General features: G+C 46.2%; 3 protein-coding genes across 3 annotated transcripts; 2 read left to right on the top strand and 1 right to left on the bottom strand.

The window, feature by feature from the left end:
- The first annotated feature begins 360 nt into the window (after positions 1-360).
- si:dkey-13p1.4 (transmembrane protein 151B) lies at positions 361-5511 on the top strand. The gene is made up of 2 exons (XM_056426444.1): positions 361-704; positions 3284-5511. The coding sequence occupies exons 1-2, from the start codon at positions 576-578 to the stop codon at positions 4877-4879; spliced, it is 1725 nt and encodes a 574-aa protein (XP_056282419.1). The 5' UTR covers positions 361-575; the 3' UTR covers positions 4880-5511.
- Positions 5512-6355: 844 nt separating this feature from the next.
- On the top strand, positions 6356-11241 carry LOC130201403 (leucine-rich repeat protein 1-like). Its single transcript, XM_056426405.1, is given in 6 exon segments — positions 6356-6985; positions 8071-8169; positions 9122-9374; positions 9969-10443; positions 10545-10618; positions 10621-11241. Coding segments are annotated over 6 exon segments (1263 nt in total). The 5' UTR covers positions 6356-6802; the 3' UTR covers positions 10800-11241.
- Positions 11242-11504: 263 nt separating this feature from the next.
- On the bottom strand, positions 11505-13697 carry LOC130201941 (protein kintoun-like). Its single transcript, XM_056427158.1, is given in 3 exon segments — positions 11505-11881; positions 11962-13447; positions 13449-13697. Coding segments are annotated over 3 exon segments (1944 nt in total). The 5' UTR covers positions 13622-13697; the 3' UTR covers positions 11505-11596.
- Positions 13698-14254: the final 557 nt, after the last annotated feature.

The raw sequence follows: 14254 nt of genomic DNA, 5'->3' as shown, positions 1-14254 counted from the left end.
CGCAGCGACTTCGTTTTTCTCTACATCCGACGATTTCTGCTAAATGTTCTGAGAATAATTAGAGGCTTAGAAAGCAGACGCAATGCATCTGAGTTGTTGACAAATATGCAAATATATTTGAATGCATCCTCGCTGATTTTTTTACCGTGTAACAGGGTTTCCCCCACAAACCTCAGCGAGATCTCGCGTTATTCTCCTCCCTTCTTCTGGACACTGGACAGCGCACCCGCACCTGAATCATCCGGATCAACATTGCGCGGTGACCTTTTTTTCTTACGTATTAGACACACTGGTTTATTCGATCATTTAAACTGGATTTTAAAAAAATTCTCGTTTACTGCACAATGGTCAACCTCTGCTGCCTTTGCTGCGGTGAAATCCCTCAACCCCGCCTCCCTCCGTCGGGCCAGGCGGGATCACCGCGGGAGCCCCGCTCCGTGCAGCAGCCCGTTGGCTCCGGCCCAGACGGCGTGGGGCTGAAGGGGACTAGGAAAAGGGGGAGCAGACCGGAGGGACCAAGTGAATAAGAGGGAGTGAGTTTATTATCTCTCTCTCTGTCATGCGAAAAGTGCAGCATGCTGTCCTCCGATCCGGACACTGCGGAGGACACGGCGGCCAGTGCTCTCAATGATGCTGAGGGAGAGGAGCAGCAGCAGGAGGAGGAGGAGGAGGGCTCGCCAGCTGAGAGTGATGTCCTAGAGGAGGTAGGGGAAGCCATTCATTTGTTATAAACACAAATATTAAAAACTACACATACCAAAATGGCAGCAGTTATCAATTTAAATTGCCTCTTTACGATAACATTATTAGAAATGACAAACCAAAACAGTATTGTTGTGCAATACACAAATAAATAGCTTAAGTGAGAGTTCTTTGAGCTTAGTGTGTTGAATTAATTCCTTAAACAAAATGCATACAGATATTTTTTATTTATAACACATTAGTTATCGGATCACAAATGAATACTGTTGACATCCTCTCTGTGTCATCAGAGTGCCAATGCTTCCACCTGCTGACAGCCTCTCTGCTTGATCAAATGTCATAGTCCATAGTGGCAGTAGAATTTATGTGAATTGACGTGGAAAGATACTCTCACAAGTGCATGCATAATATTTCGAAAGAGAGTTGTTAAGCAGCAAAGCCATGCAGACTATAATTTAAAGTTTTGATAAAGTGCATGCGTGTGCCTGTGTTTGCTGCCTGTGTTTTCTATTGGCTGTGTGCAGCCAGCCATGCACAGATAGTAGAGAGCACGAGTTGTCTTACTTCAGAGCCATTGTCCATATAACTACCAGGTCCTATTAATACTGCAGTCGATTATTTAGTCACAAATTGTGTCTTTTTCACAAGCGTCCTATTTATCTTCAGCCAACAGATTTAGTTTAATCGGGATTATATTGTTGTATTGGTATAACCTTAAATTGACTAAACATCTAAACTGTATATTCTGTAATGTCTGCAGTATAGAGGCCTGAACTACTGAATGCCATATACACAAGAATCGCATCCCTGTTGCTCCATAAATAACTGAGGTGGAATCCGCAAAGTGACATCCTGTGTCAGCGCAGTGACGGGTGGGCTGGTTGTCAGCATGAGTTGTTTCACTCCATAAACACCAGAGCTATAGTCTACAAGAACACCGGATCTCACAGGGACGATTGTCACCACAAGAACCCAAAATATAAATAAAGAGCCATGAAGTCATTTAGAAATTATGATAAATGTGACCAACAAGGTGTGAAACTTCCAAACCGAAGCACACATTAAACATGTCAGTCCTGATTTGCTCTTTTTGAACACAAAGGGTTACACGCAGCTTATTCTACTGTTAGTGTTACTGATGAAATAGCTTGAGGCCGGTGTGTCTTTGCTGAATGTCAGCACTTTCAGTTTCTGTGTCTGCCCGAGCGAACCAGCAATACTCAGCAGATAAGTGTAGATCAGATGTGTCAGGTCTGTGTGTGTGTGTGTGTGTGTGTGTGTGTATGTGTGACACATTTAAGTGCAACAGAATGGCCCTTGTAAGTGTCCGATTATTATAATAACGTCATTATATTTACAGATGGGTTACCATATCAGCATAATTTTACCTGGTGAAGCTCATTTGAATTATATTACATACATGTGGGTCATATTTCACTATATTCATTTTATACTGTATAAAATACCAATTTTCATGAAAGTAACGGCACTAGATTTATTTAGTCCTATTCACACACTGTTTAAGTGCGTGAACGCATACATGAGCCTTACTGCGTCATGCCCGGCTGCATCTAACAAGAAGTATTTGTGTTATCATTTCCCTTATCAATGACTAGCTCATTAGTTTCTTTCACTTACTATCTATACATATCAGAAAGTAGTAAAAGTAGTTCCCAGAGTCCAAGTTGACATCTTAAGATTTTCTGTTTTTACCAACAGTCCAAAACGTAAAGGTATTTCCTAAAAAACAAGTAAAAGCAATAAATACTTACATTTGGTACCACAACTATTTACGATTAATCCTTGATGAATGAGGTAAATGTTGAATTATTTTTCATTTTCTGTTATGTATTCTGTGGCTAGAGCATACTTTATATTCAAGGTGCCTAGGCTCTATTAAAAGACACGCTTATAAGTAAGACGTTGACACCCAGAAACGTGTGTGTTGCTGATCAGGCTCTATTTCTACAATTCATTTTAAATCCTCAAGGTTTTTAGGAACATTGTCTACACACTGTATACCCAAGTGCCAACGTGTGATATTAATGTGACAACTTTAGCCAGTGCATTTGCCCGTGTGCAATATAAATTAAATTAATTTGAAAGATGTGCTAAATCATCTCGGTTAATATTAATATATGTCAGCTGCTTTGACTCACAGCGCTTTAATTCATTTCCTGCCAGCTTTCTTTCGTTTGATTTACTTTGTGCTTGGTATGGGAACGCCTGGCAGTCTATAGTGGAGCCACATTCATTTGCATTTCTACTGCATGTCACTGCCATGTTTCGGGGGCGGCTGTAGCTCAGTGGGGTAAGAGGGCCGTCCTGCAACCCCAAGGTTGTAGGTTCGATCCCGGCTCTCCCCATTAGTTGCAAGTCGAAGTGTCCTTGAGCAAGGCACTGAACCCCCAGTTGCTTCCCGGGCGCATCACTGCAGCCCACTGCTCCTTAACAACTAAGGATGGGTTAAATGCAGAGAACTAATTTCCCCTTGGGGATTAATAAAGTATATATCTTATCTTATCTTATGGCCTCATTGATTTAATACCTTCTTCTCATTACTCTCTCTCTCTCTCTGCAGCAGCGTCCAGTGAAGCAGTCCCTTGGTTCTTGCATCTGCCGGGAGTCCCAATGGCGCTGCCTGCTGCTCTCTCTGCTCATGTACGGCTGCCTGGGCGCGGTGGCCTGGTGTCGGCTGACCCGGGTCACCAAGATCAGCTTCAACTCAGCCCTGACCTCCTCCTTCACGGCCTCCTTCACCTCCTCCATGCGGGGGTCCTCGATGATCTACCACGACAGCCCTTGCTCCGGCGGCTACATCTACATCCCTCTGGCCTTCCTGCTCGCGCTGTATGTCCTCTCCATGGTGGAGTGCTGGCACTGCAGAGCCCGGAGCGAGCTGCAGAGCAACGCCGACGTGGACAGCGTGTATGAGCGCGCGCTGCGGATGAGACAGGCCCAGCCTTGCATCTGGTGGAAGGCCATCAGCTACCACTTTGTGCGACGGACTCGGCAAGTCACTCGATACCGTAACGGGGACGCGTACACCACCGCTCAGGTGTACCACGAGAGAGTGAACACCCACGTGGCTGAAGGTGAGTTTGACTTCAGCCGCTGTGGGATGAAAGATGTGTCGCGCGACCTCGTCGGCCTGGAGGGACACCCGGCAACTCGCCTGCGCTTCACCAAATGCTTCAGATTCACAGAGGCCGGTGCAGAAAATGATTACCTCAACCAGAGAGCCAGGTTCTTCTCTGAAATCGAGGGTTTGGATGATTACATGGAGGCCAGGGAGGGGATGCAGCTGAAGAACGTGGACTTCAGAGAACACCTGGTAGCTTATGTCGATCCAGATCGGATGCCTTGGTACACTTCCCAAGTTGCCTTCTGGCTGGCAGCTCTGCTGATGTTGTCCTGGCCTCTGAGAGTGCTGGTCGAGTACCGCACTGCCTCTGTGCACTACCGCATCGATAAACTGTTTGGGTTGGAGTACCGACCGTCTCCTCAAGATGAAGACAGGCCTTCGGGGAATAATACCGTGTGTGTTATTCCAAGAGTCGACACACTGGACAGCACTGAGATGGAGTGGCACATACGCTGTAACCGCCAGGTGATTCCCAGCTACTCAGAGGCCATGCTGATCAACCTGAGATCAGCGGACTCATTACAAGACACGGCGTCCTCAAACCGCTTCCTTCTGGACGGCGGCCAGGCGGCTCGGAGTTACGGCGCTCTGCAGAGCCAGGAGGACTGCGAGCGATGCAGGGAGCCCGACGGAGGAGGCGACGGAGGAGGCGACGGAGGAGGCAGGAGGAGGACCGTCACCAGCTCCAGCTGCTCCTCCATCTTCTCCCGCCGGGGGGCGCTGCTCCACTCGCACCTCTCGTCGGACACGTCGCGATTCTCCCTGTGCCGCATGTACGGCTCCCATCGCACCGTGTCGCTGTGGAGGAGCCACAGCAGCAGCCTGACGGAGCCCTGCTGCGCCGAGGAGCGATGCTGCCGGTCCGACTCCAGCCGGCTGGCTCTCAGCGACAGTCCGCCGACTTACGGGGACGCCCGGTTCTTCCCAGTTCTCATCGTGCACCGGTCTGAGTGCTGCGGCAGCGAGGACGGGAGGGAGGCGAGGCGATATTACGGACGCAGAGAGTCTTCCTGCGTGGAGACGGATCTGTGAAGGACACGGAGACACTTGAGTCAGGATAGATTCAGTATCGATGGATGGTGTTGGTATAATTACATTATAATCAGAATCAGAAACATGTATTAGACACACGAAGAATTTGACTTGGCGGCTAGTGTGTACATATTAGACAGAGAAACAAAACAACAACAATTAAAAACAATCAACAGTCAACATATAAGATAAAATAAAGTGGGTCAGTGGGGGAATTAATGAATATTTATGGAACTCTTTCAAACTATTCCACTGAAGTGAAGGAATATTCACTTCTACTTTTTTGATACAGTCAGAAAAAGGTGAAACAGTCCTCATATTGAATGGCACATGTCTATATTATTACAATTGAATTGTCTCTGAAACAGACGCAGGTGTGGTCGTAGTTAGTCTTAAGCATCACCTCAGAAGTGTCGTACCCTCCTTGTGTTGCGGTGTGTGTAATGACGATACTAATCTGATCATGGTGCAGACATGAACACTGCACGACGTCAGCATCCGAATGTTTTCATCCTTCAGATTTCTCAAAAATTACAGGATGCAAAACTTCACCGGTTCTTACTTTTACCTTGTACTTGTTATTTTATGTGTGAAGATTGTGCTTCTTATAATAAAAGTTGCATGTCATAAGTTGTTGTCTTTTTAGCTGATTAATTGTGTTCCTAGTTTGTTTGTTTCGCTTTTATTCATGAGGAATACGATGAGAAGGAACCTGAACTGAAAGCCAAAAGGAAAGCAATGAAAGTATTCCTGATGAATTAATGAAGAAGAAGAAGAAGAAGAAGAAGAAGAAGAAGAAGAAGAAGAAGAAGAAGTGGCCCATTGAAAGTGCCAGAAAACGCTAGTAAGTGGACCGTGAGTAAAGGGTTTTTGTCAAACCTCTAATGGTTGCTTTATGATTAGCAAAACAACTATCAGCTAATAATGTGGACTGGGTGTCTTTGTTCTCAAATGTGACTGAATAAGAAGATATTAAATTGTAATTTTTAAAACTACCACATAAGATCTCAGAAGTAGCAATGCAACAGTGGGAATACATGTTTGCATGTAAAAGTCTTGCATTCAAAATGTGGCTAAGTATCTTAGCATCAACATCCAGCTCTGAGCTGCTTGAAGTACCGAACCAACACGTGTCATATTCATTATGTCGAAGGCCCATTGCAGATTAATGTATAGCCTATTAATGGATTAAAGTGATGCATTAAATGGAGGTTATTACATAATAATACACACACACACACCATATTTATGTGTTGATTATATTTTGTATTATTAATCTGAATGTGAAAATGTATTCGTAACTAAAGTTAGCAAATAAATGTTCATTAAAAGTAGGCTACACTATTTGTATAAAGTTACAAAACATGGACGTGATCACGTGATTCAGCACAGCGATCGAGTTCATGTACTTTCCACTTTGATCGTTTATTAAAAAGCAATAGTGTATAGTTGTCTGTCTCTGGACGGACGCGGGTCTGTCCCGCTCCTCTTAAGCGCGCGCCCCGCGCCGAGCGCTTCCATGACGTCACTTCCCACGCGCGGGATATCGTGCTAACGGCAGCTAACCAGAGCGACCGCACGGACGCCTCTCCGGGGGCCTTTCAGCGACTGTCAAGACACCGCCGAGCTCCACGCGGTTGCCCGCTGACGGCTCGCTTGCCTCGCGGTGTGTAGAGCCTCCGACGGCCAGGCTCAGCGGCAGCTGCCCCTCGGCGGACCCGGCCCCCGGTGTCCCGGTTGTTGACATCCATGACGAGGACGTGTGCAGCAGCGCTGTGCCCGTAGCTGCAGCGGGTCGCTGCGGTGCCTCTCCGCGCACGTTTCTTCTCTCCTTCCCCCGGTATGCGTTTCAACCCTCGGCTGGTTCCGACTCGTTCTTAAGCTGGACCCCGGGTGTGTGTGTGTGTGTTGTCCTCCGCCGGGATGAAGCTGCAGTGTGACGTCGAGGTGGTGAATCGGATGCTCCCCTCGTTCGGGATGAAGAGTCGCGGGAAGGGGATAAGAGCGGTGCTGTCCATCGGGAAGCACCTGGACAAGACGAGCCAACGCTGCAACATCTACATGATGGTCTGCACCGCGAAGGACCGAGCAGGCTGCAAGTACAAGGTCACTGGCTGTTGTTGTTGTTTGCATGCTCTGTATATGTAGGATCTGTTTATACTTCAGTCCATCCTCCAGTCGTGACTCCTTTGCAGCATCATTTTCAAGATGAATTCACTTGAATCAGCCCAGTGGTTGACTTTAGTTGCAAAGTTTCTATTTAAAAAGTCTTAGAAAGGAGAAGAAAAGTATAAATCCTGTCATATTGTGACTGACCTCAAGAGAACGAAGAGAGATTTAAAAAAAATCCCCCTCCTTTCTTTCATTGGTGTTGTATGTTTGCGGCGCTATATTATTTATGTTAACCCTCCTGTTATGTTCGTTTCTTACAAACAACCGTGATGTTCCCGGGTCAATTTGACCCGGTTCATGTTGAATCACCCAAAAGTGGTCAGAAACCAAAAGATCCTAAAAACTATAGTTTGTACCTCATCAGCAACAACATTACTAACAATTAAATCAGTTTTTAGTGGAATTGAGTTATTCACCCCTTCATAGAGCAGAGTTCAATCAGGAGACCTCACTCGTTTTAATGCACCTTGTTGTCGTTGTTCCTGTTATTCATCTCCTTACATTTAATATCTAGATGCACTAAGGGCTAAATAAACAATTGTTGAATGTAATTTAATATGTTGACACACAACATGCTACACCCAGTGTTCAGGTCACATTATAACGCAGCATGTTCATGCTTTCTCATCAAGTATAATTTAATAAGACAATAAAAGCGTTCAGGTTTCTACTGTAACTTTTTTTTTAATAGACTATATCAAACATTGCATTAGCAACATTTTCCAGCGACTTTGACTGTTTTTGGTTTTCAGTCAACTCCAACCCTTGCCATTTGACACCATTGTTATTTATCTATTTATTACTCATCAAATGCTGCCTTCAGGAGCTTCTGATTTCAAATGGCCATTTAAATAGCTCAGTAAAAACATCCACCTGCATGTTGAGGAAAAGGCTCCACGGCTTCCTGTCTCTACTTGTTGACACCGTGAATCACTCTCGGTTGGACGGCAGCGTGTTCCCGCCCTGCTGTGGCGTCGTGTGGTTTTCCATCACTGACATTTGCCAACTTTGTCTTGCAGCTTAAAGACAACATCGAGAAGTTCTTTACTTGGTTTGTGGAGGAAGGCAAAGCCACTGTGAGGTTGAAGGAACCTGCTATTGACATTTGTTTGAGCAAGGTACGACTTCCAACACGGTGTAATTTCAGTGTTTATAAGTTGTTGTTGTTGTTGTTGTTTTCTTTACCTGATTTTCAGGTTCACGATGAAGCAACTTTAAATCTTATTTCCTTGAATGAAACGTCCCAGAGGACTCGACCTACTCGTTCATCGGCTAGACCGACACAGGCCGTTGTTTTGACTGCGGCTGATGGGTCGCCATAGCAACCTCATTGTTTCCAGTTGTTGCTGTAAAGCCCTCCTCGCTGTTGTGAGGGCCGCGGTGACCTTTCACTTATATTCTAACATGGTTCAACCTGCCGTGTTGAAAGGCACACAGGGGGAACACAATGTCCTACATTGTGGGAAATGTGGAACACAAACTATAAACAACCTACAGGGAATATACATGAATAAATTGATCATTTAAATGAACACCCTGATTCGTCTTTAGGTGCTTTTTTTGGTTTGACGGTCTATTGTTGTGGACTGCATTAGTTCATACATGTATTCACCAAAACCTTCATCATGTTTATTCAAACAAAGTGTCAAGATATTCCAGGCCAGTAAATTAAGATATTTCAAGGAATCTAGTCAGACATATTTTAGCAATCAGATGTGTGAGCATGAATCGTGACACCCTCCTCAGTGATTGGGTGTATGTTTCTTGCTTTTTATGATGTTTTTGAAATTTATTTTTAATGATTTTATAATGAGGCCTATATTTGATCGCAACCAGTATGTTTATTGCTTTTTATGATGTTTTTGTGATAACCATTTTCACAGGGACTCCGGTTGAAATGTAGCCTAAGCTAAGACTGACACATTCTCCCCTGGGTCGATTGATGTGTACGGCCCCTGTTCAAATAAAGAATGAAATGAAATGAAATACACAACCACCTGAGACTGCCTTTTCCTCTGATGTACGAATCTATTAATCCACCTGTATCTTCATCGATTAATTTATTTGTAGGCGGATGCAAACAGCTTGAAGAACTTCCTCTCGGCGGCTCGTTTGGCGGACCGAGGAAGCGACGCCAGTAGCCTTCCCCTCTCCACGCTCACTCCCGTCCGCTCCAGAGACGTAGAGCAACCCAAGAAGAAGCTCACCATCGTCTCCAAGAGGGACTACCCCCTCACCTCCAACTTCCCCTACTCCCTGGAGCAGCTGCAGGTCTCCTACTGCAAACTGTCCCGGGTGGACATGCGGATGCTGTCGCTGAAAGGTAGAATGGGTCGACGCGGGGCCGTTTGCTGAACTTCGGCTGCCTTTTTGTTTTTTGTAGAGAAGATTAGAGAGCATTAATAAATCAACGGTTTAATGTTGTGCAATAGTTTGGATTAAGTTGTGATATCTTTACCTTCGCATTGAAAATGCGGAAGGTTATGTTTTGATCGCCGTGTATTTATTTATTTATTTGTATGCGTGTTACTTGCATAACTCAAAAAGTATTAAACCGAATCCCATGAAATTTGGTGGGATGATTGGTTATTATCCGGGGACCATTTGATTAGATTTTGGGATTGATCGGGTCAAAGGTCAAGATCAAGGTCATGAAAAGGTCAACATCTTCTTGAATCGCATGACATTTGGTGGGATGAGTGGTTATTATCCGGGGACCATTTGATTAGATTTTGGGATCGATCGGGTCAAGGTCATGAAACGGTCAAAATCTTCTTTTTACCATAGCGCGGTCAATTTCTATCCAATTGGCATGCAACTAATGCCAACATATTCATAATTCAATGCCCAATCTTGTGATATGCGAAGGTATGCGCTCTACCGAGTGCCCGTTCTAGTTCTTTTTGTTTTTCTGCAGCACTCCGCAAGCTAGACCTCAGTAACAACCACATCAAGAAACTCCCCGCCACCATCGGGGACCTGGGCTGCCTCTCTGAGCTCGTCCTCCACAACAACCACCTGGAGGCCTTCAGCGAGGCCCTCTGCCTGTCCACCCTGCAGCGGACCCTCCAGCTCCTGGACCTCAGCCAGAACCGACTGCAGTCCCTCCCCGCTCAGTTCTGCCAGCTCAAGGAGCTGGTGAACCTCAAGCTGGACGACAACCAGCTCGTCGGCTTGCCGTTCCACGTGGGCCGACTCTCCAAGCTGCGCTTCCTGTCGGCGGCGCATAACCAGCTCGCCGTGTTGCCCTTTGACTTCCGGAAGCTCAGTCTGGAGAACCTGGACCTGTTTGGGAATCCGTTTGTCCAAACCAACCCTCTGAACCACAAGATGAATCTTACATTCCCGCTTCCGCTCCAAGAGCTGGCTTCCAGAGCCGTGGCCAACCTCAGGTGAGAATGAAATGCGCCCGGCACGTCACACGGCGGCGGCCCTGTTTTTTGTTTTTTTAACGGCGACCTCCTCATTGTGTCCTTTCTGATTCCCCTCGCAGGTTACCGTACGGACCTCACCTCATCCCGGCCCACTTGTGCCGGGACCTAGAAGTTGCCAAGTTGTGCGACTGCGGCGCGTCTGCGTCAACTTCTACATCAAGACGGCGGTCAGCATGAACCTGCACCAAGTGTCTCACACGGTGGTCCTGGTGGACGACATGGGGGGCACGGACGCTCCGGTGCAGCAGCACTTCTGCTCCCTGTCCTGCTACTCTGAGTTCCTGGACAACTCGCTCCAGAGAGGAATCAGATGAGGAAGAACAAACTCTTTAGTTTGAAAGCAAACGGACAAAACTGCTGGAAATTGCTGTGGATTTCTTTGTGAAGAGACACGCCTTTAAACGAAAAGAGGATGTTGACTTTTTTTAAAAGCTCTTTAAAAGTGATCGAAGCAGCCGCTTTTACACTTGCGTTCGACTTGTATTGCACTTCTGCTCCATCTGTACCTGAATAGCACTGACGTTATGTAACGACTGTAAACGTCGCGCATCGTCTTTCCGGTTCCTCCCGCCTACCGACATCCTTCCGGGCGGGGGAATAAAAGGATTAGATTGATTGGAGTTTCTTCCTAACGCACACAGTCCATCAGGGTCTGCGAGCGTTGGTGGAAAGGAATTTTTTTTTTTTATCGTGCTAATGACCTACACGTTGTTTTTTCATGTGAAAAATGCAATGAAATAAAGTATTTACATTGTTGTCCCAAGTATTTTATGATATGATATTCCTTTATTCGTCCCAGTGGGGAACATTTAAAAAATCACAGCAGCGGTGCACCTCAAACGCATCAATGAAAAAATAAATATAGAACACAAAACTAAATAATAATACTAAATATACAGGGGGAATATATTCGGAATATATTTATATATATCTATAATATTCAGAATATATTCGGAATATATAATATACATATAATATATTCGCCGCCATTTAAATTATTTATACATTGTGTACTTTAATTGAGTGATTGAAGAGAATGTTTTGAGAATAAGAACATTTAATAGTATTTAATTAAACGGTAACTCTTTCACACTGGCTCTGAAGCTCCGCCTCAGTCGAGCTCGTAGATCAGAGAGTTCTGGAAGATGAACCCGGCCGATGTGGAATGGTCACTGATGATCGTTTCGTTTCCATCTTTATCGATTTCCCTTAGCAACACAGGCGGTGGCTTGTCGCGCTCTGGTTTGTGAAGGATTTGCACCTTTGGCGGGTCGTCTGGGCCGGTGCTCCTCCTCTCGACCCGCTTCGTGTCGTTCTGGCCGTGAGGTTCAGCCGCTGTGGAAGTTTGCGATTCCTCACTCGATTTGTGATTCATGAACGCAGCGTCCGTTTCCACCTAGGACAGAAAAATATGAACGGCTTAGTTTGACCACACATTATCGTCTCCGCGGTTTATGACCTTTCGCGACCTCTCACCTCCCCTCTGGTGCCGGACGTCTTCGTTTTGGGTGGTGACTCCAAACAAGAGTTGGCATTGACTCCTCCCCCTTTTTCTGTGCAGCTTAAATGTTCAGCAGGGATTAAACCAAACTGGTGATCTGTTTCAGGAGTGGCCTCAAGCCTCTCGTGACCATCCGGCGAGGAGGTTTCATCGACAGAAACATCGCCAGCACCACCAGAGTCCTCGTCGTCTTCCAGTTGCGGCCTTTCCTGTTGCTTAGCGTTTCCAAACTCTATGTCATGTTCCTGTTTCTGCTCTTTCAAAATCTCATCCTCGACTTCTCTGCCTTTTATTTTCGGCTTTGTCCATTTTTCTGCGTCTTCCCCCAAACCAATGTTCTCTTCTTCTTCACTATTTGCTCCTTCCTCTTTTCCTTCCAGTGTTTCCTCCTCCTCCATCATCTGCTCCTCTCCTTTCTCGTGGCCTCTTTCGCCCTCTTCGTCAACTTCCTCTCCCCTCGTCTGCTGCCTGAAATCCTCCTCGACAGCTCTTTGCTTCTCACTGTTCTTGCTTTCCCTCTCCTCCTCCCGCACCTCTCCTTCCTCCTCCTGACTCTCGTCGTCGCCAACGCGAGCCAGAGCGGCGAAATGCGACGCTTCGTCCGAAGGGAGAACCGACAGCGTGACCGTGAGCCGTCCTGTCTGCTTGTCGAACTTGGCCTCTCCTTTCTCCTCGTCCACGGGGTAGGCGAGGGGCAGCTCCAGTCTGTAGGCCGGTTTCTCGGACGTCAGCAGCAGCTGCTTCTCTTTCACCTCGAGGCTGGCGTCTGAGGCGGCCTTCAGGAGCGGCAAGGCGACGGTCACCACGATCTCTTTGGGCCTGGGGCTTCGGGCCGAGTCCCTCGAGTATCTGAAGTCCTGGAGATCCACGAAAGATCGATATTTGACTGTGTAGCGTGGCTCGGTGGGCTCGCTGCCTTTCCTTGCAGATGGTTCTTCGGGCTTCGTTTGCAGGGACGCGGAAGGTTTTTTTTCACCCGGGTACGGGAACGCAAGAGGGTCCGGCTCCTCCGAGGGCCCCTCGGACTTGTATCCGGGGATGGGCGTTCGGAGGACACACGGCTGAGGGGCACCCTTGTATTTAGTGCTCATCTCCCTCACATTGTTTTTATCCAGAGTCACTTTGAAGGCGCTCTGGATTCCCTCTATGGCGGTGCTGACCACCAAGTCCATAAACCTTTTGTTTTTGCTCGCCATGTGGACGGTGTCAGGGTGGAAGATGACGTCATGGATCTGGATCTTGTTCCCTTTGGGGTCTGTGTCCTGTCTCCCTGGGGGCAGACTGTGAGGCAGGGACCAGCGCTGTCCTCTGCGGCCGCCCTCCGACACCCCGCGCTGACACGCGGGCTTTCCGATGTGCTCGCTGACGCAGATGTTGATGAAACACTTCTGCTTGCCGTTCACACTCGTCCTCAGAGACCGAAATGGTTTCGGGTGGATGAAGTCAATCGTGTTTCCTCTCCTGCTCCAGGAGTTTGATCTCCTCTTCATACCTTCTCTTATTCTCCGGGTCCGACAGCTCGCGCGCGTAGTCACGCAGCATTTCCCCGAATTTCTCGTCCTTGAGCGCTTTAGTGAGTCGGTCCACTTCCTCCGCCGTCATGTTGAGTTCTTTCAGCTTTTCTCCGACCTCCATGCTGAAGACGACGAGGAAAAGAAAAACGTCTCAAACGGTGTAGAAGTGAGTCCGGGCGCGAAGTGAGCTCCTTCTAGAATGATACGAGCTGTTTTGGTGCCCTGTGTTTCTGACCTTCGGCAAACGGTCCTAGTTGAGTTGATGTAACCATAGCAACGCTAAAGTCTTTGTTTGGTGCAACAGGGAAAGTCTTCCCTGTGGAAACTTCTTTGTTTAGAAACCACAGGATTTAATAATGAAAATATTTAACTGAATAAATATATTTTTTTAAAGTATGTATGTATACATACATATATATTTACATATATATGTAAATATATATTATATATATATAATTTAATTAAAAAATAATAGTTAGACCAAAATTAAATAGTGTTATTGCTGATACAATCACACATGCAGTGTGTTGTTGTGTTATGATTGATCAATTCATTAAATTGATGTATTTGTATTACCTATTGGTACTTTGAATTATAAGACCTACAGGTTTGCACGTTTCTAAAGAGGCAATTTGACTTAAACGGAAACATATTGCTCTCAATACCCTTTCAGATATTTTTATATCTCGTTTATTAGTGCCAACACCCGTTAAAATGAGTTGAATGGGTTATTAATGAAGAATAGCCTGAATAA

The sequence above is a fragment of the Pseudoliparis swirei genome, chromosome 11, assembly GCF_029220125.1.
Source record: "Pseudoliparis swirei isolate HS2019 ecotype Mariana Trench chromosome 11, NWPU_hadal_v1, whole genome shotgun sequence".
In the NCBI taxonomy this organism is placed as follows: Eukaryota; Metazoa; Chordata; class Actinopteri; order Perciformes; family Liparidae; genus Pseudoliparis; species Pseudoliparis swirei.
The sequence above is the reverse complement of the archived record's forward strand: the minus strand, read 5'-3'. Positions and strand labels throughout refer to the sequence as shown.

Coding starts and splice junctions, on each gene's coding strand:
- si:dkey-13p1.4 (XM_056426444.1), top strand. CDS start 576: ATGCTGTCCTCCGATCCGGACACTGCGGAGGACACGGCGGCCAGTGCT. Junction 705..3,283: donor AGAGTGATGTCCTAGAGGAG/GTAGGGGAAGCC, acceptor CTCTCTCTGCAG/CAGCGTCCAGTGAAGCAGTC.